Here is an 18,359-nt window from a genome sequence, read left to right on the forward strand (position 1 = left end):
CACTTCCCCAGAAGGAACCTGGAAGTGGAACCCATTGACAGTTTCCTGGGTAATCTTCTGGAGACATTTATGCACATTCAAGCAAAAACATACAGATTGGTGTTCATCTCTCCTGCTGCTTTTTCCTTCCAGGAACGGCAGTGTACCCACACATGCTGTTCTGCATCTTGCTTTTTCACTTAGCAATGTATCTGGGGGTCACTCCACCGTGGCAAGCAAAGAGGCTCCTTCTTTTCTGACGGCTAAACACTATCCCACTGTATGGCCTCTACCCAGCTTCCTTACGGGTAACACTCAGAGTTTCTAGTCTTATTTCACACAAGGCTGAAGTTTCTAGTTTCTAGTCTTATTTCACACAAGGCTGAAGGAAAACACTTGCTGGCCCATCTGTGGTGCAGATCACCGAAGTGAGAGCTGACTCGGGACTTCTGATGCGAGGCTCCATTGAGACCGTACAGGCCACCCGCCTTCCCGTGAGCGCCTGTATTCCCCAAGCCGTCCGCAGCCTTGGGTCGCTCCCACCTGTCTCCAGATCAGCAAGAGACTCCCCTCCTCCCACCCATTTTGTACTTCTTAGAAGCGAACATTTTCAACTTTTCTAAGCTGATTTAATGTTTACCTGCATTTCTAAATAACATGCTTATATTGACATTTTCAGTTTTCAGTCTCAGGCTTTAACTATTGACTTCACACTGTGGAAAATGAGGATTTAACTTATCATTTAACACCCCTAGTCCTTCCCCAAGCAGAAATGCTTCTCCCCTCACATCCTCCCAACACGGTTGTAGCATAATATCTGTTCAGACCAATATTTAATATCTGCATGATTATGACTATGTAAACTCTACCCAAATGTGGATCTCACAGTATAGCACAATTGTTTTTTCTTTCCTGCAAACTGTCTCGGCCCCAGGGCACAGGCAAAGATCCTCTACTTCTGGATATAAAGAGCAGGAGCAAGTCCCTCTGCCTCTCACTGGTGTGTAGGAAACACTTCCTCTGGCCCAGGCAAAGATCCACTGATGCTGAGGAAGGGTCAAAACTCTGAGAAAGCCTCATCCTTAAGGTCTAGCAACATGGGCCTACCTCCCTCAGGAGGTCCCTTTCCACCTGCCCCACCAGGAGCGACACGTGGCTGCAGGCTCCCTCTGGGGGAAGGGCAAAAGCAGGCAGGGAGACTTCTGCTGCGGTGCCGAACGCAGTGAACGCTGAGGGGCTTAGCAGGAACACGGAGAAAAACTCTTCCCCACTAAAGCCCCACTCCAGGCACAACGAAACCTCAGCCCATCAGCAGAGGACTGGGAAACCTGTGAGGCCCTGAAGGCACAGGCCCAAACAGTAAACAAGGATGAGCCCAAAGCAACTCCTGACCAGACTGGCTCACCCCCCACTCTAACAGCTTAAGCAAATTAGAGGCATGCTCATTTTTAGGTGCAAATATACATATTTTATCTCAGTCTGTTACTCTAAACATGATGTAGTGCATTCAATCAAAAGTTATGAGACACACTAAAAGGCAAGGAAAATAGCTCACTGTCAAGAGGTCAGGCAATCAACAGAACCAGTCTCAGGGATGACCCCTATGTTGGAACTATCAGACAGGCACTTTAAAATAACTCTGATTAAAATGATAAAGCTTCTAGTAGAAAAGATGAACAACATGAATAAAGAGATGAAGAATTTCAGCAGAGAAACGGAGTCAGGCGGAAATGCCAGAAACGTAAAACATGATGCCAGAGATGAAGAATTCCTTTAGTAGGCTCAAGCAGACTGGACACAGTTGAGGGAAAAACTAGTGAACTTGAAAATAGGTGAATAGAAATGACCTGAACTAAAAAATATAGAGAAAAACAAATGAGGAAACTTCAATGAAGAATAAAAGAGCTGTGAGACAATATCAAATAATCTAAACATCTCAAAAGGAGAAGGGAGAGAGAAAGGAAGAGGAAAAATACGTTAAGAGATAGCAGACAATAATTTCACAAAAACAGAGAAAGACACCAAACCACAGATTCAGTAAGCTCAGTGAACCCCAAATGAGAGTAAAAACCAAAAAAGAAACATACATCTCCTAAACATATTATAGTCAAATTGTTTAAAACCAAAGATAAAGGGAAACATCTCTAAGTAAAAAAAGTCAACCCAGAATTCTATATCCAGTGAAAATACCTTAGGAAAATGAAAGTAGAAGATTTTTCAGATAAACAAAAGCTGGGAGAACTTATGGCCAGTAGACTTACACTGCAAGAAACCAAGTTAAAGGAAATGCTTCATGCACAAGGCACATACCACATGAACTTGGACCTAAAACCTGGAACTAAAGGAACAAATGGAGAGCGCAGAAAATAATAAAAATAAACATGAACGTGAAGGACATTTTTTCTTATTTTTAATCACTTTAAAGATGATCAGCAACTCCTTTTTTTAGGTGTACAATAAATGTTTATCTTTTTTATTAAATGAAACATTATTTGGCAGTACTTTTGCTGCAATTAACTTTAAAATCTTCCATTTTCAATATTTAACTACTGTGGGACTGGGCACCTGCCGGCGGCAGTGAGGATGATGGACCAGAAGTGGGCCTATCTGATAAATTAATCTGTGACACTGCTTCCCAAGCAGACATTCTGGGCCAGGGGAGGCTGGTGAACATCAACAAACTTTAATGCATATCAGGGCATGCCAAGCATGAGGGCACACCAATTCACCATGTTTATCCTTAATAATGCAACAGAAAAGTGGTAATTTATCAGTCAGTCAGCATCGACATTAATGGACAAGTATTCTCTGCTCTCACTGAGATTCCTGTCCAGTGGAAAAGGCAGACTTCAGGCAAATAATTATGAATAAGTAAACACATGATAGCAAATATACAAAATGTAAGGTAAAAGTAATACACATTTTGTGGGTGGATCATGGGATTTAATCAGTTTTTTAAGGGTCAGAGAAATCACTTACAAAGAGGATAGAAATTCCATCTCAGAGGAAAGTACAAGGAACTGGCAGAACAGCAGAGAAAGGATACTTAATCCAGCATGAAGGGAGGTGATCATTACAGGGGAGGTTTTGGGAGAAGGTATTGATTTTGAGGGCCATGTAATCATGAATATAAATCAGATTCAAGAAGAATAAATTTGTAAATATGTCTAGACTGGAAGAAAACAATCATCAGAAAAAAAGTGAGGGGCTGGCTCAGTGGCACAGTGGTTAAGCATGCACATTCCGCTTCAGCGGCCCGGGGTTCGCTGGTTTGGATCCCGGGTGCAGACATGGCACTGCTTGGCAAGCTATGCTGTGGTAGGCGTCCCACATATAAAGTAGAGGAAGATGGGCACGGATGTTGGCTCAGGGTCAGTCTTCCTCAGAAAAAAGAGGAGTATTGGCAACAGTTAGCTCAGGGCTAATCTTCCCCCCCAAAAAAAAAGGGAAACAATATTAACGAGACACATAAAAGATACCAACCTTGATATGCGGGAAGATACACATTAATCTTATCCTTTTATGGCTTGCTACAGATAGCAATTTGTATCTTGTTAAAGTCAAGCTAAATGTAAACTCCCCCAAATTACTGATCTTGTAAATCTGATCCATAATGGATTTTCAAGCAAATAAACCTCGTACATAAAACTCAAAAGCTAAATAAACAGGGCAGGCATGACGTTCTCTGTAATATTTAGTTTAAAACTACAAAAAGAACCTAAATGAACAGTTTGTGGTGTCTGCGTGTCTCGTGAACTGCTCTAGGTCACACATTTGAGTATCCCATAGCTTGATTCTGAGACGAGTGTTCTTTTCGGCTGATCTTAAAAAACACTGTTGGTTTGTGCTGGGGTTGCCTTGACCTCCATTTCCAGGGCTGTTCACTCTTCCGTGTAGCTTCATATTTCCACCTGGCATGATTTTCCTTCTACTTGAAGAACTTCCTTTAACATTTCTTGTGGCGCAGATCTGCTGATGACGAATTCTTTCAAGGGCTTTTATGTCTCAAAGTGTTTATTTCCCCTTCATCTTCGAAAAATATTTTCTCTGAGTACAGATTCCAGGTTCATAACTTTCTCCTTTGAGTACTTTATAAAGATGCTGCTCCGCTATATTCTTGCTCGCACTGATTCCCATGAAAAGTTGGCTACCATCCTTATCTTTCTTCCTCTGTATATAATCTGCCATTTTTCTCTGGCTGCATTTAAGACTTTTTTCTTTATCATTGGTTTTGAGCAAGTTGATAACAATGTGCTTTGCTGTAGTTTTCTTTGTGTTTCTTATACTTAGGGTTTGCTGGGCTTTCATTAGATTTGGAAACATTTTGGTCATTATTTCTTAAAATATGTTTTTTCTGTTCCCTCCTCTTCTCTCCTTTGGAAACTCCAACTATATATATATACATTAGGCTTGCCTGAAATCCCACAGCTCACTGGTGCTCAATTCATCTTTTAAGTTCTTAATGTTTTAGTCTGTTTAGTTTCTATTGTTACATCTTCATGTTCACTTTTCTTTTCTTCTACAGTGTCTAACCTGCCACTACTCTCATCCAGTGTATATTTCATCTCAGATATTACAGATTTTGTGTCCTGAAGTTTGATTTGGGTCTTCTTTATATCTTGCATGTCTCATTTAACTTTTTGGTCATATGAAAATACAGTTGTAATAACTGTTTTAGTGCCCTTCTCTGCTAATTCTAAAATCTATACAGTTCTGAGTTGGTGGTTTTGATTCCTCATTACTGGTTGTATTTCCCTACTTTCCGCATACCTGGTAATCACTGATTGGATGGGAGGTATTGTGAATTTTACCTTGTTGGGTGCTGAGTATTTCTGTGTTCCTATAAATATTCTTGAGCTTTGTTCTACGATGCAGCTACGTGGAAGAGAAGGATCTTTTTGGGACTTGCTTTTGGGGTGGGACCACAGCCATGCTTCATCTAGGGCGGATTACTGCCCAATACTGAGGCAAGACCCTTTTGAGTACTCTAACCAAAGCCCTGTGAATTACGAGGCTTTCAACTCTCAGAGCTGGTGGGAACAGACACTATTTCCAACCTTGGGTGAGTACCGAATACCGTTTCCTTCAGTCTTTTCAGGCGTTCGGTATCAATCACTCAGCCATCGGCAGCTCCCTCACTTGTATGTGCTGATAGAGATTCGCTGAACACTGGATGGGAACCCTGTGCAGATATCTGGACCTCCTCCTCTGTGCAGGTCTCTACTCTCCAGCACTCGGTTCTGTGAACTGCGGCTGCTGCTTGCTGCCTAGACTCTCGGCCATACCTCCTTGATTCAGAGCCTGCTGGGCCACATCCGGGTTCCTCCTGTGTTCTGCAGCCAGAAACCCTTCAGCCGGTGAGCAGGCAAGCACAGCCTCGCCTCACTGGTTCCCTGGCTCTCAGGGATCAGTGTCCTCACTGCCTAGCTGGCAGCTGTTGGGGTGTGAGTGGGGCTTACTGATTCCAGCCTCCACTGTAAGACCATCTGCCTGGCCACTTCACTGGGCTCACTGGGGTCAGCCTGTTTAGGTCTTTTCTCCTGGGCCGGAGGGATTTCCACAGGAAGACTTCCTAGCTATTGTCTAGAGGGAATAAGCCTGGCTGGCAGGGTTCTGGGAGGGCTGAGGGGCCCATCAATATGTAAATATTATTCACTTTACCTCCTTGTTTTCACTATGATACGCCACCTTCAATAATGGGATACCACTGCTGAGAACCTTATTTTTGCTCTTTCCAGAGAAAACACTTGTAGCCTTCTGTTAGGGAGATGGTGGGGAAGTCATGTGATCATTCAGAGTAGGAGTAGGGATCTCAGTATCTGTGGTACTTGGCATCTGAAATGGCCCACAAAGGTCCTCACCTCCTGGTATGCATGTCCTTGTTTAGTTCCCTTCCCTAATGCTTTAGGGCTGACCTGTGTGACCAACAGAACACGGCGAAGTGATGGTGTAGACCATAAACAGCACTGCAGCTTCCACCTCAGGCTCCTGGCTCACTCTCTCTGGCGGGGGAGACAGGCTTCATGCTGCAAGGACACTGCAGCAGCTCTGCAGAGAGGCTCACGTAGAGGAACTAAGGCCTCCCGTCAACTTATGCGCCTCAGAAGTGAGCTATCTTGGGAGGTGATCTACCAGCTCCCGCCAAGCCTGCAGGGGAGCGCAGCCCCTGCAGACATCTGACTGGATGTCAGGAACGACCCTGAGCCACCCAGTCAGGTCACTCCTGAATTCCTGACCTACAGAGGCAGTCAGAGATAATAACTGCTGTTTGAAGCCACTAAGCTCGGGAGTGATTTCTTAAAGCACTATTGCGTAACAAACACAGCATCTGACTCCCTAAAAATAGACTTTCCAGCAATCCTCTTGGTTTTAACACCACCTTCAACTCCACTTACAGAGATAACTGGTACTGCCAACTTCTGAGCTTCTTGGGGAATCCTATAGTATAAACTGCTGGTTTTTGGCATTCTCAATGTCTAGCCTAGGATCAGATTTTTTAGGTGTATGAAGTCACTTACTACATTCAAAAGCTTCACAGACTCCAAAGCTTTTTCCTGTTTTCTTATCTCTTGTTCTCCCTGTCCTAGCTGGACAAAGAAGTTAAAAACTCTTTATTGCTCTTTCAGTGGGGGCAGTAAAAGTAATAAGTATGTTCAAATCTGCCTCTTTATTGAAAAGACCTGTTTATCAAACATTTGAAAATTTGCCAGTATAATAGGCGAAAAACAATATCTCAGGTATGATTTTAATTTATATTTTTCATATTATGAGTATTCTTGAGTCATCTTTTTATTTTTCTTTTAAGAGCTATATGTAGTTCTTTTTAGATAAATTATGCGTTAATTTTTGGAGGGCCTATTTTCCCACTAAATTGCTAGATTTTTTTCTTTTGTTTTTTCTGCTTTTTTCTCCCCCAACCCCCCCCAGTACATAGCTGTGTATTTTCAGTTGTGGGTCCTTCTAGTTGTGGCATGTGGGACGCTGCCCCAACATGGCCTGACGAGCGGTGCCATGTCCGCGCCCAGGATCTGAACCGGCGAAACCCTGGGTAGCGAAAGCCGTATGTGTGAACTTAACCGCTCGGCCACGGGGCCAGGCCCTAGATTTTTTTTTTTTGATTTACAAGAGCTCTCTATATTCAAGAAATCAGCTCTTTGTAACATGAGCTGACAATATTTTTACACTGTTAGTCTGTCTTCTGACCATTTATGGCGGTTTCTGCCACAGAGTAATGTTTTATCTTTATATAGTTGACATTGTCAATCCTTTCTTTTTTAATTTTAAGGTTTTGGTGTTTGTCGCCTTTTTTTTTTTTTTTTTTCTTCTAAGGTTTGTGACAGACTCAGAAAGGTCTTGCACGTTCTGAGATTATTTTTAAAAATTCTTCCATGGTTTGTTCCAATACTCTAATCATTTCCTTTTATACATATCTAGCTCCAATCTGGCTAAAATTTATTTCACTGTAGGAAATTGATTCAACTTCATTTTTTCCCATATAGCTACCTACTCCCAAATCCACTTACTGAATAATCCATCTTTTCCTCAGTGATCTGAAATGTTACCTTCATCAAATACTAAATTTATTTATATACTTGGGTCTACTTACGGGTCGGGTAACCTGTTCCACTGACCTGTCTATTCATATGCCAGTGAGATGTTCTATTATTGCAGTTTAAGAGAATTTTCTATCACTGAAGTTTACGAAGGCAACTACCTTCTGAAATCATGACTAAATGAAAACAATTCTGAAGCCCAAATAACTAAAAAATGATAATATAGTTGGTTTCCTGATACAAGTTTTAAACATTCAGATATAAGAAAGTTCAATATTCTATAAATAAGAAAATCATAAGCACTCATGAACAAAACAAGAAGTATCAAGTTGTCTAATCAACTGACAGGCAGTAAAGTTCTCTTTTCCCTTAAGAAAATTATAATCTAGTTAATTAAATGAGATATAATCAGAGAAAATAAGCTGATGGTTTCTGAAACACATTCAGTGGTCAATGGTTTCTGCCCACTGGCTTTAAGAACAACTGTTTACATCCAATATCCAACACAATATTCTGCATCAAAATAATTATCTTCTTACTTGTAACAAAAGCAGCTGGAGAAGATGATCATAGCGATTATGCAGACAGCCATAGAGATGAGCACGACCAGCCATCGAATGCTGCCGTCGAAAAATGGGCCTGACAACGGAAGCAAACAACCAAGGAAACATATTATCTTTCTATCACATCTTAAAAGGAAAAAATAATTTGTAGTGCTAAATTCTAGAAAGTTTGCTTATTGTTAAAACCAGAGGAACTACTTTACTGAGAATCACTATCACGCTTTTCTCAGCTCACCTACCTATGACGACAGGGGGCAGTGTAGGCTGCAAATACTGGTTACACAGATTGGTCCGACAACATTCTATTGTCCGGCGTAGCTGGGCTTTTGGTGAATCCTGGAGGAGGCATAAGGACAAAATTAGAAAGAGTCTGATATATTTGATTTATAACGAAGTTTTAAAATATTCATAAAACACAATTTCTAATTCAGTGAGTGAAAAGGACTTGCAAATTTTAGGTGTAAAAAAAAAGATTACTGAAAAATTAGAATTTGTGCTGAAATAGTGTTTTGAAGACCGTAAAATGGTTTTTCTTACAGAGAACATATGTTTGTGATGGTGTGCTAGAACACTAAACTTTAACTTAACTATAGATAAAAGTTTCTAAGTATTTTTCATCAAAACACTGACACATCTCAATATACTACTATTCACTTGTTTTTAGTAAAATAGAAATTAAAGTCATGAGATCTCTTCCTAAAAAACACGGTAATACATTTTATTACAATGATAAGCTAGTAGGGTAAATACGATCTCGTAGTAGTACTGAAACTTAGAAGGAGGAGACTTTAGCTCAGACGAAAACGTGGAGGATGTCCTAGTCTGAAGAAGAGACGGGTTAGGAAAGGAGGTCAAGCAGGTAGAAGATACTGTAGATTCTGCATATAATAGCAGAGTTGAAACTAATGAACCCAACGATGAAGCAAGTTGAAGCATACTGGGTGAGGATAAGGGCAAAATATAGAAACAGTATTCCTGAGACGTTTTTAGAGACCACCAGCCAGATGGGAGATGTGTCCCTAACAGACGAGAAAAAGTTTGTAGTCACGGGAACAGGTATCAACAATTATGTGTGAAGGTTTATTTGATTAATAGTACCATATTTGACAAGTCCTTAACTTGAATGATGACATTTCAGCAGTGCCTGGGAGAAGTGCCATCCAGGACCAAAATAGTAACAGAAAGGAATTGTTTGTCATTGTAGAAGTAGCAAGAACATAAGCAGAAACTGACTGTGTTATTCTTAAATATCAGATGGCCAGAAAGGGAAAACCTCAGTATAATCAGGTATTACTTTAAAAAGGTGAACACGAGTCCACGACTTGAGATTCTATCAAGGAAGATGGGTCAGGAGTATTTGGAAACCTCCAAAAGTACGTTTTACTTTTTAACTGAATTAACAATTTTTACTTTTAAATGACCATAGAGAGAAAGAGAAAAGAAAGATATGTTGGGAGTTACACAGGTGACTCTCAAATAATCCCAGATCTAGAGAAAACACATGCGAAAGATGGGACGAAAGTGTGTAACTAAAGATGAACAAAAAAAGCGCGAAGCATCCTTTCAGGAAGGCTAAGTTCAAAACGAGCTTAGCCCTGAGAAAGAGAAAATGTGAAGAAAACCAAGAAAGGATTTCTTTGGCAGTGCTGGAAGACCACCCAGCCATGGGTGGCTTGCTGACAAACAGCAGGTAATGCAGGACAAAGAAAATGTACAATTATTCAACTCCTGTTTTGTTCCAGTCTTCTCCGTCAAGGAAGATTACAGGAATGAAGGCAGATCAGACACCAGCAAGTGGGAACCGACACCCCAGGTGTAGGAAGAGACCCTACAGCGTTTCTGTACTCTGTGAGTGCATATTTTCTGACCCAGGGGAATTACATCCCAGGAAGATGAGAGCACTTGTGAGAGGGCTGAAAGGTATGATCTAAAGATTTCAGACACAAGCAGTGCTGGAAACGAGATACCTACATGTTATATTACTTTTCTTGAAAAGGGAAAGAAATTTGACTGTGGCAACAACAGACCGGAGGCAGCATAGTCTTATGCAAAAAGCAAGTCCTTTGGAATCAATAGCTTAAATCCTCGCTTTGCCACTTACTAACTTGGCGACCCTGAACAATGAACTTACTCCTCTCTGGGCTTCAGTTTCCTCTGCTATAAAATGGAGGATAAAAAAATACCCGCCAGGTGGGGTAACTGGGAGAAAATGAGGTACAATATACCAAGTACCTAGCACATTAAAAGCAAATGGTAAATATTCAATAAAATAATTCTTCCTCCTCTAGTGAACTTGACACGGATCCCAGCCAAGATTACAGAACAAGCCAAAAATGCTTATAAACCCCTAGAAGACTCAATGTGGCCTCCCCAAGAACCAGCAACGTCAGACTCACCTCACGTCCTTCCTATGCAGGTTAACTGGGTAGGTAAAAGTCAGATGCGTCTAGATTACGAAGGTGACACAAACTTTCCTGGTCCCCACTCCCCACTCCCATCCTCTGCCCAAGTCCATTTGTGTCTCCAGATTTATGTGGGCAATAGGAATGCTTGTGGGGAAAAACTCACTTGGCATTCATGAAATAGGAGATTCTGACTTAAACTTCTTTAGCGAGCTGGGGCGGGAAACTGGGGGAGAAGAGAGTGGTACATGGGGAAGGAACTGAAGCCAAATTACAAGGAATGGAGCGTGGTTTCTGAGAAATAATTCATTCTACAGGAAGAAACAGAATAAGCTAGATTTACCAGCAGAGACTGGCAGGGGGAGTGAAGGTCTGGGCGCAGCACGGTGATTATCACTTGAACCAGTTTTCCTCGAAACCTGGCAATATGTGAAAGCGCTGGGGGGAGAAGGCTTAGGGTACAAGTGCAAGAGCTGTTCACCCCAGGCTGGGTGCTGGGTACATGGGCAGTGATCTTTGCAAGATACACAGAAGGTTAGGGAAGTGATGGTCAACATTTTTCGCTTGTGTAACCCCTAAAAGAATTCTGAAAAACAACGTATCTCCCCATATATTTTTAGGCTGACACTTGAATTGTTTTTACCATAATAGAATGTATTGATAATTCCTGGTTTACTGTACATAATGACTTTTTTTTTAGTGTCACATCATTCTTAAATCTATTCAGTAGAATCTAAATAACACAGCATTTTGACACCCATTATCATTACTTTACAAAAATGAATGAATGAATGCTTAACAACTGAAAATTTTAGTGTTATCTTTTTCTCCTTGAACTCCTATTTCCTTTCCATGTCTCCCACAACAATTATGCCCTAATGTAATATATTTTGATATATAATTCTCCACAAAAATAAATATATATAAACATAAATTAATGTATCTTATTTCCTGTGACAATGTCTTAAAAAATTATTCTGGTTTGAGTTATCACATTTAGTATAAAATTGATCAAAACAATGTACATATTATAATCTTTATTAAAATACTAACATAAAAAGAACATTTTATGCAAAGGTACAAGATGGCTAGGACTTTAAAAAATTAGTTAATAAATTCATGGATAAATAGTACTTATTGCTAGAATGAGAAGGCTTGGCATTAATTTTATTCCTTTTCCTTTTTTTTTTTTTTTTGCTTTTTCTCCCCAAACCCCCCCAGTACATCGTTGTTTATTTTAGTTCTGGGTCCTTCTAGTTGTGGGACACCACCTCTGTGTGGCCTGACGAGCAGTGCCATGTCTGGGCCCAGGATCTGAACCAGCAAAACCCTGGGCCGCCGGAGTGGAGTGCGTGAACCTAACCACTTGGCCACAGGGCCAGCCCCCCTATTTTTCTTTTTTCCTTTTTTTTGGGTCAGTACTAAGATACTTTGTTCACATAAACAATAAGATGATAGCGAAAGGAGTGTGTTACACCCTTGTCCCATAATTCTTTAAAGATCTTCCAATCATAAGCTAAAACTCCCATAATGATCCTATTAACAAAAATTATTTTCAACGATCTAGCAATTTGGTTGAAAGCAAAAACCTGAAAAGCACTTGACATGCAAACATCTTTGATATCCCCACATCTCCCACAATGACAGAGTTCAAATTGTAACATTTTCCGGAAATTTGAGGTTTTACATTCCAGCCCTTTGATCTGTAAACTGTGAGAAGGGTGATTGTGAAAAGAGAGGAAGGAAAAGAGCAACTGCTTGAGAAGCTGTGTTCTCAGGCAGATCAATATTAAGCACTAGGACCTAAGGAAGTCTAGGATCTGTAAAGTGATCCCTCAGAACCCCCCAGGCGCTATGTGATCCTTGTGTAAGAGTCTGTGCACACACAGGGATATGCACAACCCAGCTCGGAGCCTGCTCTGTTACATGAGCAATGTGGTAAAACCTCCATTTATCAAGCCTTTACATTTGCCCATTGTGCTAACCTCCTTACTTGTGTGCTCTCTCATCTGATCCTTAGAACAACCTCACAGATGAGAAAGCAACCTAAGAGAGCAAAGCTCCTCGCCCCAAGTTTCAGTTAGCAGGCGGCAGCACACGGATCTGAACACAGACTGTCAAGCTTCACAACTAACTTACATTGGTGAACTCAGTTTGAGATACTCCTGGTTAGACGGCCTGCAAGACCTTGGTTACTACTGCTGAGCTCAGTGCCCTAAGTGTAGTTCTCTTCAATAACTTGTAAGTGATTAAAAAATGTATGGCGTTTGTGGTTGATAAATATGCAAACAGCATAAAACTGGAAGAAACAACCAAATTAGCGTCCCTCTAAATCTTGACAAATTAGAGCAAAGGACGAATTCTAACACGATGAAATCTAACATGGACAAGTACAGGATAACTGCATAACAAAACTCATCCCATTCCTGTCTCCTTATTGGTGTCAAGAAGCCAACAGCACCAATAAAGAATGAGGAGATGCAGCCCACAGGAGCATGAGTGAAAGACGGGGTTCCGGCTGACAGAAAGCTCGGTATGTTTCAAGAGCGCGGTGTGACAATCAAACATCTAACAGGAGATCTGGCTGTATTTAGAAAAAGGGAAAGGAGTTATTTACTCTGCTTTTCTCCTGGTCAGACCACACTCAAATTTGCATATTACAGGGAAAAACTGGAGAGTAACTCTAAAAGTTGTTCATATAAGGAGCAGTTGAGGTCACTGTCAGCTATATTTCCAGTGGGCAAAGACTAGAGGGTATGGGGATGAAAGCAGGACAAAAGACGTTCCTCACACAGTAAAGGGCTGTCATATTTAAGAGGGATTAGATTTGTTCCCTACGGTCCAGAGAGGCAGAAGGGAAGAGAGACCTGGAGGCACCGGGAGGAGGAGCTTTCTACGGGTCAGGCCAGATCTTTGCTACAGATGAAACAGGTGGTCTTGGGAGGTAATGGGCCCATCACTAGAAAGATGTGGCACAGAGAAAATCGACAGGCTGTAATATATGTGTGTGCTGGGAGACAAACGTGGGGAGGATTCCAAACATTAGCCAAGAGGTTGAAACATGTAACCTTTCAGGTTTCTATCAATTCTAAGAATTTCTTAGTAATTTGAATAATTTTCTAAAATAGCCAAGGCTTAAATCTGTATATCAACAGTTCTATCTAAAGCCGCTTTTCAAGAACACTGGAAGGCCCCCCTGCGGCAAAAGTACTATGTGGGATTTTGAAGAGATTAGGTTTAAACCCAGGGCTGTTAAGATGTTCAGAAACTCTTTATTACTGATCCTCTGATGCCTTTACCGCGACTGTTAAAGTAACTCCACTGAGATCTCCTTACAAGGACTGAAGGTTTCTGAGTCGTCTCAGAGCGAGGCAAACATCATTGCCCATCACCATGAAGTCTTTTCAGTCAATTTTATGATCCACAAATAAGTTTTCTCAGTCATGACAATTTAGAAACAGGATGATGTTTAAAAGTAAAATAATCTGGAACTTCTAGTACCACAATGAGATTACTTGAAGAAAGAGGTAATTCCCCAGTATGTCTGCTCACAAGAACACACAGCGATGTGCAGAGCAGGCGCACTTCTCCTGGGGAGGTGGGTGGTTTTCATGTGGCCCCTCCCTGCTTCACTCCACAGGCCTTACATTCGACCTTACCTTGCACTGAAAATCAGACCCTTCATATTTCATACACCCCGAAGCTAATGTGGTTTCTCCCTGGTCATCTTCTTCTATGATAGCAAAGCAATGCCCATTAGTTCTAAAAGAAAAAATTCCAAAAAACATAAATTCACATCAGAAAGTACTAATTAAATCTCAGTATGAATGTGACCAGGTACTGATGGCTTTTAGTACTTTGTTTTTTGAATCAGAATTACATTTGTGTGTGATTTATTGGCAAAACCATATGGGTTTTAAGGCAAATGAAAGTTGTCATGTCTGAACTAAAACCTAAAGGTCCAATAAGAACCTGAAAGCAAGTGGAAAAGGATTTCTCTTAAACAAGTTCTCCAAACATGAATTATTTTGTAACTTTTCTTTGTTAATCAGTCACGTGATCACAGAAAGCTGATCTGTAAAACTTTATAATGTAAATAATCTTAATGTTTAAAAAATATACTTAAAAATAACTGCCTCTCTTTATCCCTAAGATTTTCAGTATTCACATACTGTACATAATAATAAAAAACGTTTGTATGAAACATAAAAACAGACTCAATGACAAAGAAAAGAATATTTGGGAAGAACAGACTGACTAAGATCCTGAGAGGCACTTTACCTAGGAAAAAGGGAGAACTTTTGAAAAGCTAGATTTTCAAGACATTAACATAAATGTATTTATATTTAAGGAAATTTTATCATTTTAGTACTGATATCCTGGAGTTTTCCCCTAATATGTTCATTTAGACTTTAATGGGGAGGAAGAAGCTTCTAAAATCTTTTTTGTGCTCCTACTTATTCATATCAGGAAGTGTATTGCTTCTACTTAAAAGAATCTTGCAGAATTAATCATTTTCTATAAAGAGAAAACGTTAAGTGTGGGGCGAAATTCTGCTAAAATTGATGATACAGTTTTACTCTGGGCTGCTAAGCCACCGACAAACAGCCCACACGTATCAGGCAGGCACTATGACAAGAAGTTCAGCAAGAAATTACCTGGTGACATAGTGGGGAGCACACCCCATGACAGATCAGCCAGTCTGTCACAATAAAGTCAACTGTACCAGAGGAAAACAACAAATCTAAGATGTGATGAACCACCATATACTTTCAAAATTTTACATGTATAATACTTTTTTGCTGTATATCTGGTCACAGTCAAAGAGCATAAACTTATTAGAAAAGTATAAAACAAGATACTACTACCTTTATAACAGGGAGACAATTAACTGACTGTTAAGATTGAGTTGTTTGGGGAATTTTTTTGGCTAATTCCTCAATGTCCCCAAAGGATATGGAATAGAATTTATGTGTTGAACAGCTAACAGAAAATTAAGTAGGAAAATTAAAATGGTTATATAAATCAGATTTGAACTGGAGAGTTCATTTGTAAGAAAATAAAATTAAATATCACAACATCATTCTTGTATATCTGTAAAATATTTCAACCAATTTAGAATTATGAGGTTTAGGATTATGAGGATATTTCAACCAATTTATTCAACCAATATAGATATTCAACCAATTTAGAATTATGAGGAAAATTATGAATTTTCATGGTTTCGGTAATCTAAGTTTTCTACAACGAGTATCAATAACTTCCTGCTAAAAAGATCATTAAATAAACTTAAAATGTTAGACAAATACCAGATTCCTTTTATCTCCTCTAAAAAGCTAAATTACAGTGTTACTCTAAGAAAGTAACCATCAATCACTTAAGAGTAATAAATGTTCCTATATACAGAAGAAGCAGCTTTTTGGCCCTTTGGAAAGATACCATATAAAGAAAAAAACAAAAACTTTGACAATGTAAACAATTCTTAAAATAGCACTAAATGCAATCCTTTTCTCAGAGCTTCAAGAAGGGCTGCATCAAATACTCACATGCACGTGTTATTAATAGCATCATCTGGGCAGTGTCCTGAGCAATAGCACTTTAAGAAAGGCAAGGTGTCCTCCGGGGCCACAGTCGCTCCATTTTCTGACTTCTTCTGCTCGGGGTCTGACTTCACCCCAGTACCATGGAGCATACTGTCTAGATTCTGCCCTGTATTCAAACACGAAATTCATAAACAAACCATGTCTGAAAAGCTAATTCTTTCATTTCAATTTTCAGTGATAAGTTTCTAAGCTTTCTTATCATAGGAATTGCAGCTAACGTGTTTTTCTTTCATTAAAAATAAATTTCATTCATACAATTAACACTTATTAATAACCTATTATGCACAGAAAATCTGTCCCAGGTATTGTGGGAAACATGGAGACGACTGTCACAATTTTTGCATTCGCAAAAGACAAGTAGTGGCAGAGGGCAGAATATGGTCATAGTGCGTAAAGGAAGGTACAGAATGGGAGGCGATTTCAGGGAAAGCTGAGATAGTTCCCAATCATTAAGAAATAGACAAATTACATTCTTTTCTTAAACTCTTTGGTTCACAACTTGTGACTAGCTTAAAAAAATAAGTCCTCCATTTGTGCCTCTATGTGGAAGTGGAGTTACTAAGCATCTTGCTTTGGATGTTAATTGCTTAAGTAAGGGAATTGTGAGAGCATGGGGACTAATCATATTATCTGGTGCCCTTTATTTCAAGGTCGTTGGTTCAAATCCAGACTATGCTGCCAAGAGCTGAAGGTTACTGTAGGGCAGTAGTCAGCTTACGGAAACAGAACTGTACTCTTACATGAGAGTCTCGTAGCCTCAAATGACAGATACTGTCATATTTGGTACTGGATCTTCAGGCTGAAAGCAGAACAGAACTAAAAAATGTTTAAGTAATTCTTTCTCCCCTCTGAATCAGCTGAAATCGGCCAGGCTAGTCCTTGGAGGGTTGATCTCCAGGGAAGGAAATGTAGAGCCAAACAGGTATGAAATACTAAGAGAACTGTGCGTGTATTTCATTTATAAATGTTAAATAAGTGGTTCAAGGCATAACGTGGACTTGACTTTAAATTTAGCCATACTGGTGAGATGAACTATTGAAAAGAGAAAAAAAATAATACACATACACACACTGACAACAGGAAAACAATGTGCTGCTAAATAAGTTTCAGTGATCGCATGCCCTGGATTTTAATAATCTTCACTTAATTCTCAAAATTGCTATAAAACCTAAAGACCTCATTTATGTTAAGAACATCAAATGGAAAAAAAAGGAGGGGGCAGGAAGGGAGAAGTCCACTGGGCTAGAATGAGGAGACGCGGATTCTGGTCTAGAATGGTGCTACCACAGAACAGCTAGCTGGATAACTGTGGATGAGCCATGTCACCTCTCCAGGCCTCATTCACTAGGACCTTAGGACTAAAGGACATCTGAGGTGTCTTGCCCAGTTGTGAAATCCCATTACAGTAACAGAAGGAAGCATCGATTTAAGTAAGGAGTGCACACGCAGATAACATACCACAAGCAATTGATTTTTCAAAAGTCTAATGATACACAGGAAAGGCAGTATAGTATGGTAGAAACCACAGTGAGAAGACAAGGGTTCAAGTCCCAAACGTGTCCAGAGATAAGTGACTCTCTCAACCTCAGTTCTCTATCTATAAAAAATGGTGAGGATAATTCCTGCCCAATTCAAACCAAGAGGTTATATATAGATCAAGTGAATGTAAAATAATGTGCTTAATTAAAAATAAAATAGTATACAAATGAAGATATTACTAACAACAAAGATCACACTGAGATCACTGATGGCTGGAAAATTCAAAGTTATATGACGGTTAAAATGTGTAACTTCCTGAAATACTATTTGAATTTATGAGATAAAAACTTAATTACAATAATTTGCACCTGGAATTTATATTATCTCAAACACTTATTTAACAAAACACTAATTAGAGGCCAACTATGCACAGTAAGTTACTGAACGCTGGAAACCGATTGGTCCTTGAGAAACTTAGGAGGCAAAGGGGGATGGGGAATAAGCACATAAACACAACGCGAACAGTGACATAATACAAAGGGGTTACAGAAACACAACGCGAACAGTGACATAATACAAAGGGGTTACAGAAACACAACGCGAACAGTGACATAATACAAAGGGGTTACAGAAACACAACGCGAACAGTGACATAATACAAAGGGGTTACATAAACAAAGGAAGGAGCTAACAACACAGACTCATCCTAGAGCGTCAAAAGCAATGAAATCTGAGTTACATCTTAAAGTTTTAAGATTTCACTAAGCAGAGGCATGGATG

The 18,359-nt window shown here is 39.8% G+C and overlaps 1 protein-coding gene across 4 annotated transcripts in view; it reads right to left on the reverse strand.

Annotated features, from left to right (window-relative positions):
* BMPR1A (bone morphogenetic protein receptor type 1A) overlaps positions 1-18,359 on the reverse strand; it is a 140,160-nt gene that overhangs the window by 14,969 nt on the left and 106,832 nt on the right. For all 4 annotated transcript variants that reach the window (XM_070569557.1, XM_070569584.1, XM_070569568.1 and 1 more), the window contains 4 exons: positions 16,044-16,206; positions 14,157-14,259; positions 8,335-8,431; positions 8,072-8,171 (listed from right to left, as the gene is read on the reverse strand). In XM_070569557.1, the coding sequence (XP_070425658.1) occupies positions 8,072-8,171; positions 8,335-8,431; positions 14,157-14,259; positions 16,044-16,206 (463 nt within the window). The remainder of the gene's footprint in view (positions 1-8,071; positions 8,172-8,334; positions 8,432-14,156; positions 14,260-16,043; positions 16,207-18,359) is intronic.

This window comes from Equus przewalskii, chromosome 1, assembly GCF_037783145.1.
Source record: "Equus przewalskii isolate Varuska chromosome 1, EquPr2, whole genome shotgun sequence".
NCBI classification, from domain to species: Eukaryota; Metazoa; Chordata; class Mammalia; order Perissodactyla; family Equidae; genus Equus; species Equus przewalskii.